We start from the raw sequence: 15,302 nt of genomic DNA, 5'->3' as shown, positions 1-15,302 counted from the left end.
CACTCGGACCGAAAGAATGGACTAGGCGACGGGTGTACCCACGCAAACGCACATTTAATACACCCTACGTGACACAAACAGTAGCACACAAAACTAAGAAACCAACACCAAGCACAGAGACTATAAATACACACAACCCGGGCAAACTGCTACCAGCGTCTACTACTAGCGTTCTCCTGTTAGCGGTCGGCGTTCGTGCTCACGGTTGGTTCTGTGCGGCTGCGGCGTTGCATGGGTCCAGTAGTCGGCGTCGAGATTGGCATTCGACGAGCTCAGGCTGGCGTCGCTGACGGCGTCTTTGGCTGCGTCGTACAAGCTCCTGGTCCAAGCGCCCGTGGATATGATGCCGCTGATGTTGGCGTTGGGGGCACCACCCGAATTGGTGGCAACAGCGCTGGAGACACCCCTGGCCGCAGCAGGTGGTACCGTCCTCCGTTGATTCCAGCGAACGGGCCCAGGAACGGCAGGAAATCCACAATGCGAAGCCGTAGAACGCGAGCTCACCGGAGCAGTAGCCGGCGTCGCTCTATTCCAGCCGAAGCGTCCCTGACTCGCCGGAGCCTCCGCTTCTCTGTTCTTTCCCCCGTGCCTCGCTCTCCCTCGAGCTTTTCTAGCCTTGGCGTTAGTCCACGGAATCATTGTCGCCGTCTTCTCCTTCTTCTCTTCTGCACCAATCATCTCTTCCCTCCTCCCTGAATACTTCTTCTTCATCTTCTTTAGTCTTCGGTTAATCAACGTCATCCTTATCGCCATCCTCTTCATCTTCTTGAAACCTCTTTCTTTCATGCTTTTATTTCAGACTACCTATTATATCTGATAATGGTATGCCTGCAAAACTTCATTCGGGCTCCTAATTTTTACACGCCCAAGAATGGTACTGTTTTTTAGTAGCGGTATGCACTTGTGCTTCCTGAAGTGCTTAGGAGAATTCAAGCTTTCATTCGGAGATAGAAATCTTTCATCCTCTCGGAGCCGGGCATTAGTACAGCGGCCCGTTCGTGGGACATTCAGCCGCCCGCACACTTAACACGAATGACGGACAACGCTGCCAGAGACACGAAGCGTTAGCCGCCGGATGCACGATCATGTTCTCAATGTGTGCGGTCACTGATAGTCGCTGCGCTTTTCGATTTGTCTGGTTATTCGCTGTACCGGATCGTCGCGTAGACAACGTACACAGGAAGAGGGAGTTTTCCCGAGTTCGCTAGCGGTTGCGTCGCAGCGCGCGGACTGAAGTTTTCTCAACGCGAGAACTCCATATTGCGCGTGAAGTGGTCTGCACTTGAACAAAGTCAATTGAGAGTCAAGCGTCATCCTGTGCGTCTCTACAGTGTCTGCGTCCTTTCTAGCTGTTTAATAGTTCCAAATACGCTGCAATTGTTTCATTTCGTGGTCAAAAATGTAAGAACCTGGTGTTTGATTACCGCGCAAGAGAGCCTGCATTTTGAAGAAGCGTTTCAGTGAAGTTTGGACTGTATTGCGTTTTGGTTTTGTATTTGTTCAATCAAGGCGGTGGATTTCATACACGGTTTAGTGAATTGACATTTTTAACTTGAGTAAAAAAATGAAATTATGCGACCCATTCACAGTTGGGATGCAGGTGATAAATCTTTTGATGACCTAAAATAGGTTCTTAATAACAGATGTGAGAGTGGCACAGTGTTTGCCTCTTCATTTAACTTAAAAAATAAACATTAACTGGGACCACTCTTCACATCATAATTTGTCTTGAATATTATGACGTTATTCCTTTGCGTAGGAACACGTGCCACGTATGACCCGAGCCAGTCTTCGAGCTTCACAACTATATATTACAACGTCGAAACCATGTTCGGAGAGAGCACCCTCTACGGCTACATGGGTGGCGACAGGCAGCAGCTAGGAGATGGTCCAATCACAGAGGAATTTCTCATCTGCTATGTACGTTCTGAACCGAGCATAAAACGAAGAATCTTGAGCGCATTCTGTTTGCAAGTGTGTGGATGTCATATTGAAAAGAAATGTGGTAGTAATGTTACACTGTGTACACTCTGCTGCTTTGCATGTTAAAAGGAGCGGTAAATTTTTGCATCAAAGTATCACATCGCACCTCGTGTCTGACAGAATTGGCGCTAAGGCGTTTGGTACGGCTTACCTACATTGTGCGAATCACGGCCTCTAAACAACCAAAAGATAGATCCATGCTAATGTATAGCCCTTCGAAGCTCTAGCTGGGAAGACGTCGAAGTGTAAAACCTACAAGACCTTCCACCAACTTCTGCAAGTAGTGCATACGGTTCCTCGCGACTGGCAAACACGTCATGCATGTTTCTAGGGCTGCTGCCTAGAGAAGGCATCTGGATTAAATTATTCCGGAGCCCTCCACTACAGCACCTCTTTCTTCCTTTCTTCTTTTACTCCCTCCTTTATCCCTTCCCTTACGGCGCGGTTCAGGGGTCAAGCGATATATGATACAGATACTGCGCCATTTCCTTTCCCCAAAAAACAAATATTAATATTAATAATGTTAGTACAAAAAAACGTTATTCCCAACTGGACGGTAGACGTCAGTAAATGAAGCTTAAACTAGCCCTTAACCAGGACGAGATAAATGTACCAATATCTGATGGCCAATACAGAAAATTTACCTCGCGCAAGAATAATAATAATAATTGGTTTTTGGGGAAAGGAAATGGCGCAGTATCTGTCTCATATATCGTTGAACACCTGAACAGCGCCGTAAGGGAAGCATAAAGGGGACAGTGAAAGAAAGCAAAAATGAGGTGCCGTAGTGGAGGGCTCCAGAATTATTTTGGACCACCTGGGGATATTTAACGTGCACTGACATCGCACATCACACGGGCGTCTTAGCGTTTTTCCTCCATAAAAACGCGGCCGCCGCAGTAGAACATTGTGTGTTTCACCGAACGGCTGAGTTCATTAGTAGTTTGAAATTCAGTTCCTGTGCTTCAATTATTAAATGCACAATTTACAGGTGACTGGACTACACGCCGACCTGCTTGGCAGGGCTTGTATGCGACTATTTACTTTTCTAGGCCGTATGTGTTACATATTGTTGCTACTAGATTCTTCCAGTGTCCATACTGATTAGGACAACTTGCACAGGCGCCATAAGATGCTGCAGCTGATTAGGCCGTATGTGCCCCGAGCTTCGCAGTTATTGCGACGAGGACACATAATACGTGCCAAGCCGGTTTTAATAATTAAACATATTTTTTTATAGGAACAGTTATAACCTTGAAAAGAAATGGCGGTGGTTCAGCTCTGGCTAAACCTGTGGTGACGCGATACCTACAGCTGGCCGAGTGGAACTTGGTCACGTGACGTAGTCACCTACCAAGTGACGAACCAATACCAACGACGTGACAGCGTGGCGGCACCGCCATTGCCTTCGCGACGCCACGCTGAAGGCTCGAAATGCTACCGTAATGTAGCTATCACTACAAAAATGAGTTCTCATGACATTTTCCTCTTGATATATTAATTTCTATTTATCAGTGCAGGGAAGATGCTGATTCGAAGTAAATATTTGTCGCAGTCGTGACGTTTTCATGTGTGATATCTGGATGAAAGACATTGAATTTTCACTGCTAATGTTTTTTAATTTTTTTTGTGCTCTTTAAGATAATAGATTTTCGAAATGGGCCAGATGGCTACAATGGCGTGCCATACGACGGCGTCCTTGGACTCGATCACGATGAACTGTCGCTGTTCGACCATTTCATCAAGAAGGGCCTTATTGCCAAACCATGGCTGGGATTCTACCTCAGCAGCAAGCCTCGCGAGGACGGTGAGGCGATGTTCGGAGGTGCCAACGAGAGGCACTACAGAGGGTCGCTTGTGTTCTCGGAGGTTGAAGGAAGGTACTGGCAGTTTCATCTTCAAGGGTGAGTTCTTTCCAAACCAGTTTTGTGAGTACAATTTACTGTCTGAAAACGCAGTTGGTTCCTCAAAGGTGCGCATAATGGACACATGTAAGAATGCAGTGAAAGGCGACCTGCTGTACGAAATGAAATTAAGGACAAATGTAGCAAGAGATACTGAGGAAAAACAGGTAGCCCTTTATCAGAGTGATAGTTCAGTAGAGTTTGGTTGGCGGCTAATTGGTTCATGTTGGTTCCAAGAGAAATTCTTTTTCAGCGCGACACCTAAGCGAGGCAAGAAAGATGCTGTGAAGATTCTTATATGATGGTTGAGTTTATGAGTGAATATATGTGTGCGTGTTCTTTTCGAATCAAAAGCTGTGAGTTAGCGCCTGTCTTGACGGTTTTATATGTCCGCTAAAGAAAGAATTTCAGTTTAAGGAATCAGAGATACATATAGAGAAAATGCGAGAGAAACATGGTCACAGTTACTATCTCGTAAAATAAGGACAATATGAAATTCGCTGGGGTGCCCATCATGTTGCAAAACAAAAGGAAATGAATATCACTGCTAAGAGCCTGCATATTGTTCCTTAGGAACATGCGGACTGTGTTATGTAAAAAAGTCAGGGATTGCTCGACACACATTTATGTACTTGCGCCCATGCAAAGCACGTTTATGATGTTTGCAGTTTTAGCAGGTGGTGACTCAAGGTTGCCGCTCTCGCCTACGATCAGATCCCCTTTACGCCTCTAAGCGCATACGAGCCTCAAAAGTTTTGACCGCCAAACCCTGTGCGAAGAGGGAACCACCCATCGATTCAACGAAAAGGTGGTCGTTGTTTACCATAGAAAGGAAATTTTTCTGGTGATATATTGTGTGTTTATGCGGATGGCGCAGTAAACGTCCTTTCCTGTCGAGAAAGTGCCTCCTACGAGTCTTGCGTTGAGGATGTCACGAAATAAAGTAATAACTTTCCTCCCTTCATTCGCTGAAGAATGAAACAGCGTGGGTTTAATGTGCTTCAACATCGTGCTTATGGCCGTGCCACGGCATGGTCGCCATGAGTAAAATTTCTACTTCCTTTGAACAAACTGACGTCACCCGAGGCTGCCTCTTCAGTTCTTTCCTGTGCCTGCCTTCGAGCCCTGCTGGTCACCCTACGAGCCCTAAAGCTTGGCGCCGTGCTCGTGCATGTTCACATAACAGCCAGGATGTGTAGGCCATCAGCAAAAAAAGACCAACAGATTTTCACCCAACTGCTATCCCCTTACCTTCAGGCTGGCCAATTACATTTTTATCATTTCTCTAGAGTAGTTTACGCAGCGACTATCCTCAACACCTACAGGGAGCATAAAAGCCGTTTGCCTATTCTTGACAGTAGAAATATGACAGCCAGGATGTGTAGGCCATCAGCAAAAAAAAAAAGACCAACAAATTTTCCCCCAGCTGCTATTCTCTTACCTTCAGGCACGGCAATTACATTTTATTTTTTCTCTAGGGTCGTTTACGCAGCGACTATCCCCAACACCGGCAGAGAGCAGAAAAACCATTTGCCTATTCATGACAGGGGAAATATTCTTGACGAATATTGCCAAGCTTCCGCTCCATGAAGTTTTCCTCGATACGTTGCCATCATGAATGCGTAAACTACAAGGCTCAACACTAACATATTACAGCACATTATAACAATTAATCGAGCGCGTAGTCCATGACTCATGCAGGCGTTCAGCCCCAGGACCACCTGTGCTCTATTTGGGAGGACGAATAAGTATAACGGTACCGACAATTACTCCAGAGAGATGACCCATTAAGTTCAGAGAATGCGCTTAGAGCAATTCCTAAAGAAGAGACGAACAGCTTGAAAATAACCAGTGTAGAGGATATCTTAAAACAAAACGGGTCCATGTGACGAACCCGACGTAAAATTTCAGTACTTTCACCCCTACTGAATAAATTAAATCTTTACTTCCTTGTACGAAGCTACAGCTCCTTTCATTAACAGCTTAAACCTTGTAGGATACACATATTCCCGTCTCTGTCATAACTATGCCTATTAAGTCATTAAGCCAGTTTACTATACAGAAGCTAGTCCAAAAAATCTTTGTAAACTATCGCTTTTCAGCAAGGCGGCAAAACTATTTGACAAACAACAGAATTAATATGTGTAAAGTAGGTTTCTCAATGAACTTTCTGATCCTCACTTATCCTCCAACTATTCGATAGTATCCAGGTAGGAGACACGGAACATTTCTGCTTCGGCGGCTGCCCAGCAAGGATTGCTCCTGCGGACACGTTCATAGGAGGACCAGCTCGTGAAATCGAGCGCATCAACAGCGTCTTGGGTGCTCAAAAGAACGCCCAAGGAGAGGTAGGTTCTAACAGCATTGGAGAATATGATGGCCTTCTAGGAATACCATTCATGGAGCGCGTTATGCTCGGCTCAGAAAGAAAGTTCCACAAGCAGTACTTAAGATGAATTGGCACAAAGCATGGAGGCATTAGCTGCGTCAGAGAGCAGCACGCAACAGAGAGCGGTGGTTCCCCTACTCTCCCTACTCTCCGCCGAGACAAAAAGATAGAAAGCCGACGGATCTAGCGCAAGTTCCAAATAGTGTATATTCCGAAACTAAATAGACATATCTAGAAACATATGTATATATTAGAAGACAGCATATGACTAACAGGAAACCTCAGCAGTCATGCGGGCATTGTGGAATCAGGGTATAGAAGAGTCCACAATGTCCGCATGACTGCTATAGAAGAGTACCCGCCGCGGTGGCTCAGTGGTTAGGGCGCTCGGCTGCTGATCCGGAGTTCCCGGGCTCGAACGCGACCGCGGCGGCTGCGTTTTTATGGAGGCAAAACGCTATGGCGCCCGTGAGCTGTGCGATATCAGTGCACGTTAAAGATCCCCAGGTGGTCGAAATTATTCCGGAGCCCTCCACTACGGCATCTCTTTCTTCCTTTCTTCTTTCACTCCCTCCTTTATCCCATTCCCTTACGGCGCGGTACAGGTGTCCGCCGATATGTGAGACAGATACTGCGCCATTTCCTTTCCCCCAAAACCAATTATTATTATTATAGAAGAGTCATGTGGAAATACTGCAAGATATATGAAATGACTGCACAGCTACAACAGTGCTCCATAAAGTCGTAAATAAAATTTCGAATAAAAAAGGGTACCAGGAAGGAAAACACGTTATCCCCAATGCATGTCACTGACTTTTTACAGGAGGTGCGCAGATGCCTGTATTGGGAACAATGGACCAAAAGAGTTAATGGAGCATACCTAATTTAGCTGCGATTCGGTGATGCCATTGCCTTGTTAAGTAACATAGGAGATGAACTGCAAAGCATGGCCACTGAGTTAGACAGGGAGAGAGCAAAACTGTAGGTCTAAAAATTGTAAGGCAGAAACCAAAGTATGTTTAACAGCATCGCAACGGAACGGCAGTTCACAATTGGTAACAAAGGGTTCGCAGTGGTAAAGGAATACGTCTACTTAGGGCAGGTTGTGAGAGCTGATGCTGAAGAGATAGCAGGTAAGGATGCGTTTATTAATTTTATAATGAATACTGAATGCTTTAAGTCACAATAGGTAACTCACCGGCCGACGACTACCTGTGAAAAATGCAAAGGCAGGACCGATATGTTTTCATGGTGAGCCACGCCAGACTTGTTTAGACTGGAGCTCTTGAAAGAGTTATCTCCTTCTTCAATCCTGAACCTTTGAAATATAAATAAACTAATTTGGAATTGAAAATGAAATCTGTTATAAGCTTTTGTTCAAGGAACGTATATCGGCGCCTCTGTCATAGAACCAGCAGCAGGGTAAAATGTGGCCTTGACTCTACTGACAACAAACTGCACCTTTACATTCTTCATGCTCTTTTGGGATGAATCCCCGCTGGGTTCCCCCACATCCTCCCTTATGAGGACAGTACTTTGAGAGTCGAGATGTAGCTGTGGCTCAGATTCACACCCCGCACTGCTGGCAAGCTGTGTAGGAAAAGTTTTATTTTGTTCTGCAAAAGGGACGGAAAACCATCACTATACAACTATTCTTACTTGCGACCTCTGTACAGGTCTGTTTCAAGAATTAAACTATACTTTAGGCCTGAAATGTCTCATTACCTTAAATTTGTTCTTATGAAATGCACTGTTCAATGCGTTTGTGAAATCTACAAATAATGCTGCATATAAAGACGCTGTTGTTCTTCGTCCCTCTGTTTCAGTACGAAGTGAACTGCCGAAACGTCAGGCGCCTTCCCGACATAAAGTTCGCTGCCGCTGGACGAGAGTTCATCCTCCGCCCTAAAGAATACGTGGTGGAGGTATGTGAGTGATGCTATATTCAAGTTGTTTCTCACACTTCTTACTCTATTCAACATGCTTGATTATCAGTGCCACTTTCAGTAGGACACTGGCAGCAATTTCATGGAATTTTTTGGTTGCTGCCAGTTGATTCTTTGGATTGATGAGTCTCGACATTTCTTGAGAAGCGAAAGGGGCTTCAATGGCTGAGAAAAAGAAACCTTAAGACAATATTTTCGGGGTTCTTATTTGAAGCTGTCACGTTGATGCTGACAAGTACTCCGTGCTTAAGGACTGTAACTGGCTGGCAGTGTGGTTTAGCCTCAGCGATGAAACTCGTTCCGCTCGAAAGACACGTAGAGGCCGATGTAACACGAACTCTAACTTTCAACGAGTTGAAGGTTAGCGCGCTTGTTAATTACTTCTAAATTGTCCTCGTCCTTTTAGTGCTACAGGCTTAGTCAGGAGGAATCAGGTCTCCCAAAAAGCCACCCAAATATGCACAGCGGTTTGGGCTCAGATTTAAGCATGACGTCAGTGCGGTTTTTTTTTTTGAAGGCAGAGTGCCGCTGATAGCTAAACTTTATTTTTTCGCATTTTCTAGCGCCCTAGAGCTATTTTCCCCTGAAGAAAGCCTCTTTTCGATTAGAATAGAGAAATGAAGGTATAAACGCCATCTTCAATTCCTCCCCAGTGATGCTTCAAGAGGCAGGATATCCTTTAAATTTTGGACTATTTGCACCGACTATTGATTCGTCCGTGGTGATTCACACAGAAGGAAAAAATAAATACTCTAAATAATTGACGTGAAAAAAATTATTTCCTTTTATTTATTTTGCTCGCGAGCCGTCGCGGTCTCTCAGTGGTTATGGTAGTCGGCTGCTGACCCGTAAGACACGGGTTCAATTCTGGACGCGACGGCCGATTTTCGATCGAGGCAAAATTCTAGAGGCTCATGTACTGTGCGATGCCTGCGCACGTTAAAAAAACCCCAGGTGGTCAAAATATCCGGAGCCCTTCACTACAGCGTCCCTCATAGCCTTAGTCGCTTTGTGACGTTAAACACCCAATAAACTAAAAGTAATTATTTCGCTGTACCTCTACTACCGCTTTCCAGTTTTAAGGAACGACGAAGTTTGGAAGCGCTCCATGTCTCAAAGCGTAATAAAATTAAGTTTGCTGTTCGGTGGAGCGCTTAGAAAGTTTTTAAAAGTTGAAACACAAAAAACATGATCGTCGATGTCAGTGCGCGTTAAAGATCCCCATGTGGTCTAAATTATTCCGGAGTCCTCCACTACGGCACCCCTCTCGTTCTTTCTTCTTTCACTTCCTCCTTTAACCCTTCCCTTCCGGCGCGGATCAGGTGTCCAACGATATATGAGAAAGGTACTGCCCCATTGCCTTTCCCCGAAAACCAATTACTATATTGTTAATATTATTCTCCACTGCACTTATTGGCGCGCACACAAGACGAAACGCACACCCGTTTTTCTCTTTCACAAATAATCCAACCTCGCAGCGCCTCTTAGACTGCATGATTTTGTGGTCCACCTTGTTGACTTTATGCTCGTCCGACTGCTCGACAGAAGAGCACACTTAAGTTTTGGACCTGAAAAATATGTAGCAACAAAAACTCTACTATTCAAGCGTCGTACAACGCAGTGTTCGCCCTTCAACTGCCGCAGTGTTAAAAGAGCTCCGAGAGCCATGGGCGCTATTTTTCTGTTGCAGTTATTGTAACTTTAGTGGTTGATGAAGTCTTCTGGGGAGAGTAGTTTTTTTTCTGACAGGGAGTTCTATCGAGGAAAAAATGTACTCTACTCCAACCTTGAGCGGCCACTACAGATATGAACAGGTGTGTTGTCCAGGCACGGTCAGGATCGATCGCACTCTAAGCCCAGCATGCCAAGCTATCAGAAAAACTTGAGGCACTCTGGATGAAACAGAACGCCGCAAATATGGGATCCATTCACTTTTATTGCCCTTTCTAGCTCAAAGAGGCAAAAATATTGTTATCATTTATATTGTTATCAAAATTGCCAGCGCAAACGACCTTAACAGTGACTTCCAGCTACGTCAGTTCTGAAATCTGCTTGCCTTCGTGCAAACGTCACCTAAAGGAGATCTATCTTAAACCGTTGTGCCACAAATTCTGCTGGCCTCGCGCGCATAGGCAGCAGGGCTGCTGGCTGAATCACAAAAGGGTAAAAAACTGGAAGAGTAGGTAAGGGTTCATGTTATTGAAGCACCGAAAACATTTGAACGGAGACGTAGAAAGACAGAACAAGTGCTTGCTATAAACTGACAAATATTTATTGGGACATGCAGTATATACAAAAGAGAAAACAAAAGAGCAAAAAGCGCGTGACTGAATCACTCTGAAGTATTTTGGTGTGCTCACATCCTCAAGAGTGTGGGTACATTCCACCAACGGATGAGTGCCCATGCCCTGTCACTTCTGTATCGAAGGAAAGCTCCAATGACTACAAGAAAGAATCGATTTCCTGTTTTCACCTACATCACAAGTTGTCCTAGGGGAAAATGTATAAGACTTCGAAAACGTATTAAACGGATTAATGTACACACTTCGAAGGTAAGCGGGAACTGTGCGGTTGGCCTAAATCATCTCAACGCAGTTTCCCAGGGGCAAACGCGGAAGTAAACATTTCATATTCTACATTTCTTTTGCAAGCTTGCTCAAGTTTATCAAAAAGGTTGCTACCTAATTGTGGGTCCTCCTGTGCGCTTGCACCTTGTATATGTGACCTCCAACTCTCTGGTAAGTCGAGTAGGATATCAACCTCTGTTCTAGGTCCTGTAAACAATTAACACTAGCTCTTTTTCGCCTTGGTCAGGAGCGACATACGTTTACCTTGCGTGATTGATAATTTTTAAACTTTGCCTGATTGAGACAGATGACATCTCTCTGTACAAGACATCAGAAAGGTATAGAAACCTTCCGCTCTACTATGAGTTGCAAACAACGCAATCTGAGTGAGATGAAATGCAAGCACACAATAATATTTGGCTTGAAGAACGCTTAATTGCATTGCTGTTGACGTTCTCTTCGGAAGTCTCGCAGGCGTTGTGAGCATGTTATGAAGATTTTCATAGATAATATTTCTAGGCAAAAACGCTTGCATATTTTCTGTTTTCGTGTTTACGTTTCGCTCCGCAAGCACAGACCACGCGTCTGCAATGCATTCTGGTCATCCTTAAAACAGAGCAGTGCGCCAAACGCAGAAAAAAAAGTATTTGGGTACGATCAGTTCAACTCTGGTTAGTAATAGAATATTCATGCGCTTTTGCAGAGTCATCCGCCCATGTCATTCGCCCACCCACCCTTCTGCCGCCCCATGCTGCTCTTGCCGTGTGTGCCTTCTTGCCTTCTCGTAGAAGGTAGTCTACGGGGCTCCAACTCGCAGATAGCATATCTGGCCTAAAACTCGAAGGAAGGCAATACCTCTAAGTGGCAGACTGTGTTCTTCGCGGCCAGGTGGCTCGTGCTCCCGACCGTACAAGAAAGCGACGACTTTGCTAGGCTCTGAACCTCCAGATTACTATTTCGCTCTAATTAGAGTTGGGGCACTCGCTGAAGGAGACAACTTTTGGATCCTTTAGAACTGTCTTCACAACTGCGTTTTCAGTGCCTTGCATGTTTTAGGTAGTGTGCTTAGTTGCACAAGACAGCACGATATTTCAACGACGCGATCCTTACTTCCGCAGGCTGAGTGAACGAGCCAGGAAGGCACAACTACTAAGGCCAATAGCGTGGGCTCGATATGCGCCCGGCTGGTTTTTTTTTCAGTGCAAAGGCCCACAGATAAAAGAAGCTCAGTACTACGTTTACACATGTTAAAAAAGTGTAAAACAGTAAACCTGAGACATCTTACGAAGCGACGGAGATCATTGCTATCCCCAAGCCATTTCTTTTCAAGGTTCCGGAATAAACATCTCAAGAGCAAAGAATTGGCACCACTATTTATATCGAATGCTCCTCAAACCCTTCCTATTTTACATATTGAGTAGATATCTTGAGATATCATAGCAGTGCTGTGGTTCCCCTTTTATTCGGAGGAACTTAAACCGCACAATGTGCTTCATAAATACCGGGTTTCTCTCCTTTTAAGGTGGAGACATCCACCGGCAATCGCTGCTACAGTGGCTTCGCAGAGGCATCCCAGAAGGCAGGCGTAACATGGCATCTGGGACATCCGTTCCTAAGGAACGTCTACACTGTGCTCGTAGCACCGACCAGTGAGTCGGACGGGTTGGGCAGAGTTGGTTTCGCCTATTCGCGCTGACAGAAAATGCGAAGGACTACGCTGAATAGCAGAGTCAAGGATGACTGAGGTATGCGGTAAACAATTGAAATAAATCTTTCTTGACGATTTAAAGACTCCATTCCTTTATTTTCGGTTTTCGGTAAATTCTTTTGATGCATAATTAATTGACTGCGAATTTTCTTCAGCCTCCTAATATTTTTTCCTTCTTCAGCTACCAATCATATTTCGGCACTATGCAGTTTTTACGGAAACACTTTTTATTTAAAATTTGAGAACGTGTACGCTGTAAGAAAGAATCATGCAATGAACTCTTTTCTAGAGCAATTCACACAAACAAACTTTTGCTTTACTTTGACCGTTTTAATGTGTTTTGTTTGCCCCACTCTTCAATGAATTGGAGGTGAATTGCCGTTGTGCTTGAGGTCGATCAATTCCAAAGAAAAGAACTTTTTCTTGTTCTGGCATGACAACCTGCGAGTCGTGATGGTGCATTTTACATATTGGCCAGAAATTGTAAGATCAACCATTAACGACCATAATATCTTGACAAGAGGCTTCCAACTAGTCCACCTAGGTGGAATGATGTTTGCAAGGATAGTTCGCTGTAAAAAAAGGCAGGATATGACAGCTATAATAAGAATTGTGCGGCTGTTCAAATATTTGCTCCAGGATCAAAAAGCTGAAGCCACTAATACCTGTCAAGCGTGAACTATATACACTGTCATATTTAAGAGAACATTCCTTAGACTTCGCACCCTAACAGCTTTCGCCGCGCGTAAGGAGAAACATATCCGACAAGCACAACATATTGTCAAGGGGTGGTGACGGCAGTCCAGCGAGGAGGAAGACAGCGAAATGAGATTTCAAAAGAAATTCTCTATTTGGGCTGATTTTCTCCCGCAAAGAGTAACTCGGCGGTTGCGTAGCAGCAAGCGTGCACGGCGGTCGTCGTACAAACTGCCTGCCGCTCTCAGCGGCGCTCAATTTAAAACCGGCACTAAACATTCCAGATACGGCAAGCAAAAAAAAAAAACCTCTGCAGTCTGGAGCAACGTAGAATTGGCTCCGATGGGCGCGATTTATCTAAATAAATCTGGTCGCGTCTTGCATCCCAGAGTGATAAAGCCGCGTGCCGGCAGCTTTGAAAAATAAACAAAGAAACATAAATGAGCAAAGAAACATTGAAAGCTTTGCGTCAGTATCCAGTTATCTTTTTGAAAATAAATATATAATACAACGAAGCGGTTCAGACTACCGAGGCGTTTCAGACTTAGAAAAATAGGCGCCTTTACTGACACCACTTTCGTATAACTTGCTTACAGCAAATTTAGTTATAAATAGAGCGTGGAAGATATAAAAATTGGGAACATCGACCCATAGCCGGGCGATGAGGAACGGGGAGACTCCATCTGCCCTGCGACTTTTCTGGGAAGAATTTGTTGCGGAGAAATTGAATTGCGATGATAGCAGTTGCTACGCCGTGCGAAAATACATGCGGTTTCGAAAGTATGCAGGCAAGCCAACCCCTCCAGTGCGCTTAACTAGTCGAAAAAGGAAAATTTTTGTCGAGCCACAGCGCCAAGGTAATCGCGTTTTCTTAATTCTAAAACTGATATGGATACTACTTAAGACTACCTACAAATCTCTAATTGTAACTAGGCACCTAACTCTATTAGTTCGAATGTTACTTATTAAATATTAGTTAATCAGCTTGCTACTTAAGACAATTCACCGGTTTTCTGGTGTCCGCCAACCCTAGTATACTTTGCCGGAAAGGCTATCTTTTCACCCGAGAAAGCGTACTTTTGTAAATTTTCGAAAGTGTTCGCTGAAACACCATGTGTTTCAGAGAAAATGATCACTCGTGTTTAAAATTTAGGTTTGTGAGGTAAACAGAACGTTTTTCCGAGATAGCAATGCCAGCGTTGGCGGACGGCAAAAAACAGGCGAATCTTATTACCAGCTAAGTGATTAAATAAATTCTAATAGTTAACTTTTAAACTATTAACAATACGCACCTGATTGCATTTAGGGGATTGTAGCCGGCCGTTCGTAACAGCCATATCAGTTTTTAGAACTTCGAAAACGCCATTGCTCTCGCTGCTGTAGCACGACAAATTGTGGCTATTTCTACTAGTTAGACCTATGGAGGGGTTGCTTCGCCTGCATGCTTTTCGAAAGTGCACGTATTGTAGCAAGATGTAGCCAAATTTCCTGCCTTCCTTTCTGCCAGCAGCGGTCTAGGACTGTGTACTTGGGCCTCAGTCGAGTCTTCGGACGGCTTTTCGCCGTTGCCGATGCCCCCGCGTCTATTTTTAGGCCGACATCGTCACCAAATAAGGTCCTCTGCTGGACCTCTAGCGTCGTCGTCTTCTCAACAAGACCGCTCAGGCAGTTAAACAGGCGACGCCTTCATGTTCCGCGGTTGCCAATCCGCCCTTATTTCACCCCTTTGCTATGAGAGTGCCCTACCCTCATGGGCCCCACCGTATTGAGCTGTACCTGCTTGGCATGAGGTACACCACCATCTGGTCCATACCAAACCACCAGTATTTTTCCACTCACTTCACTTTGCAACGGACAAGCTCAACATTGGTTGTGCTGAATTTGGTCACCTGCTCGAACTTGGAATTATTCTAACATCTTCAAGTAGTTTCCTCTACGCTTCATATGGTCCCCGAAAAGACCGGTGACTGGCGGCCATGTGGCACCTACCGCGTTCTGAGAGCCCTCACTATCCCAGACCGCTACGCACTGCCACATATCCAGGATTTCACCGCAGAGTGTATGGCGACAAAGATTTCTCGAGCACCCGCCCGTGCCCGCCTACCATCA

At 44.9% G+C, this 15,302-nt stretch overlaps 1 protein-coding gene across 1 annotated transcript in view; it reads left to right on the top strand.

Annotated features, from left to right (window-relative positions):
* The window catches only part of LOC144132640 (lysosomal aspartic protease-like), a 276,547-nt gene extending 263,975 nt beyond the window's left edge, over nucleotides 1–12,572 (top strand). Inside the window, exons 4-8 of the mRNA XM_077665193.1 lie at nucleotides 1,760–1,920; nucleotides 3,625–3,887; nucleotides 6,091–6,235; nucleotides 8,103–8,201; nucleotides 12,312–12,572. Of these exons, the coding sequence (XP_077521319.1) occupies nucleotides 1,760–1,920; nucleotides 3,625–3,887; nucleotides 6,091–6,235; nucleotides 8,103–8,201; nucleotides 12,312–12,485 (842 nt within the window). The 3' untranslated portion in view covers nucleotides 12,486–12,572. The remainder of the gene's footprint in view (nucleotides 1–1,759; nucleotides 1,921–3,624; nucleotides 3,888–6,090; nucleotides 6,236–8,102; nucleotides 8,202–12,311) is intronic.
* Nucleotides 12,573–15,302: the final 2,730 nt, after the last annotated feature.

This window comes from Amblyomma americanum, chromosome 5 (assembly GCF_052857255.1).
Source record: "Amblyomma americanum isolate KBUSLIRL-KWMA chromosome 5, ASM5285725v1, whole genome shotgun sequence".
Taxonomy (NCBI): Eukaryota; Metazoa; Arthropoda; class Arachnida; order Ixodida; family Ixodidae; genus Amblyomma; species Amblyomma americanum.
The sequence above is the reverse complement of the archived record's forward strand: the minus strand, read 5'-3'. Positions and strand labels throughout refer to the sequence as shown.